This window comes from Austrofundulus limnaeus, unplaced genomic scaffold (genome assembly GCF_001266775.1).
Source record: "Austrofundulus limnaeus strain Quisiro unplaced genomic scaffold, Austrofundulus_limnaeus-1.0 Scaffold7, whole genome shotgun sequence".
Lineage (NCBI taxonomy): Eukaryota > Metazoa > Chordata > Actinopteri > Cyprinodontiformes > Rivulidae > Austrofundulus > Austrofundulus limnaeus.
In genome coordinates this window covers 3,802,346-3,803,589 of record NW_013952409.1, presented here as the reverse complement: position 1 = coordinate 3,803,589, position 1,244 = coordinate 3,802,346, and the positions used below count along the sequence as shown (strand labels likewise).

At 45.7% G+C, this 1,244-nt stretch overlaps 1 protein-coding gene across 2 annotated transcripts in view; it reads right to left on the bottom strand.

Moving 5' to 3' along the window:
• LOC106536114 (septin-7) overlaps nucleotides 1-1,244 on the bottom strand; it is a gene marked incomplete in the record, with an annotated part of 32,299 nt that overhangs the window by 10,233 nt on the left and 20,822 nt on the right. For both annotated transcript variants that reach the window (XM_014033316.1, XM_014033308.1), the window contains 1 exon segment: nucleotides 28-145. In XM_014033316.1, the coding sequence (XP_013888770.1) occupies nucleotides 28-145 (118 nt within the window).

Genomic DNA, 1,244 nt, shown 5'->3' with positions numbered 1-1,244 from the left:
CTCTTATACACACTCACACACCCCCACCTGTTTTTTGAACAGTTGGCACTCCTCAGGGGTCAGAGTGTCAGCCTTTGCAATAAGAGGGATGACGTTGACTTTGTCATGGAGTCTCTTCATAAACTCAATATCCAGCGGCTTCAGGCTGAAGAGAGAGGCAGACAATAAAGACTAAAACCAAACCTCAACAGGAGAGGATTCATTTCACATACAGCTGAGAAACACAGCACCAATGAATTCACATTTTCTTTTATTAGCTGTGTGCTTGGATTTCTCTGAGAGGTCAAATAACTGGCTGAAGACTGAACTTAAAACAAAACAGATAACTGACATAAAACAAGACCTTTTATTGTCGTTGCAGATCCCATAAACGTCTAATTAACAAATAAATGTAGGTAAATATAAAACCAAGAACAAATGCTTTAGCAATAAATAAATGATATAGGAAATAAAGAAAGCCTGTTTGTATCCTGAAGTTTTTTCGTGCAGAGATCCATGGCAGGTCTGTTAGGGTAAATTGAGTTTGAAAGTAGGAATGTGTGTGTGTTTCCTACCATATGAGGGCTATTTTTAGACTACACACCTACATGTAGGGGACCTACCGGTACATATGGGGACCTAGTCCCCATTTGGGGAAATGCCATTGATAGGATGGGGCTTAGTTTGAGGACCAAGGTGTGAATTGAGTTTAGGCTAGATTTAGGGTCAGGTAGTTTTAGGGTATAGGAATGCGCGATATAAACGATATACAGTAGAAACGATATAAATTTGTCCTATGATAGAGATCTGTAGTCTACCGGCCAACGGTGCAATTCTTTTTGATGACTGAACCGGCTGGAGTCAAAACAGAGGAAGCGGGAAGCAGCCTGGCTGAGAGCGCAAATGAAGAAGGGGAAAAAACATAACTTATCCGGACCTGGTTCGGGTGTGTGAAAATGAACGCCGAACGACCACACTGCCTGCTACGGGAGGAGCGCGCGCCGCGGCATGTGTGAAGGGCACGACACACGGGAGGCGACGTCGCTCGCTCTCCATTCATTTCCACGCAGCGAGGCGACTGTCAGTGCAGGTGAAGTCAGTGCAGGTGAAGTCAGTGCTCAGGTGAAGTCAGTGCAGGTGAAGTCAGTGCTCAGGTGGGACGCACAAAAATCAGACTGGACCTCGTTTCTCCTGTGGTCATAGCGCGACGACGCACGGCCGAATGCACGCGCACTCCAAAGCGCGACTATAATGATTGTCACCCC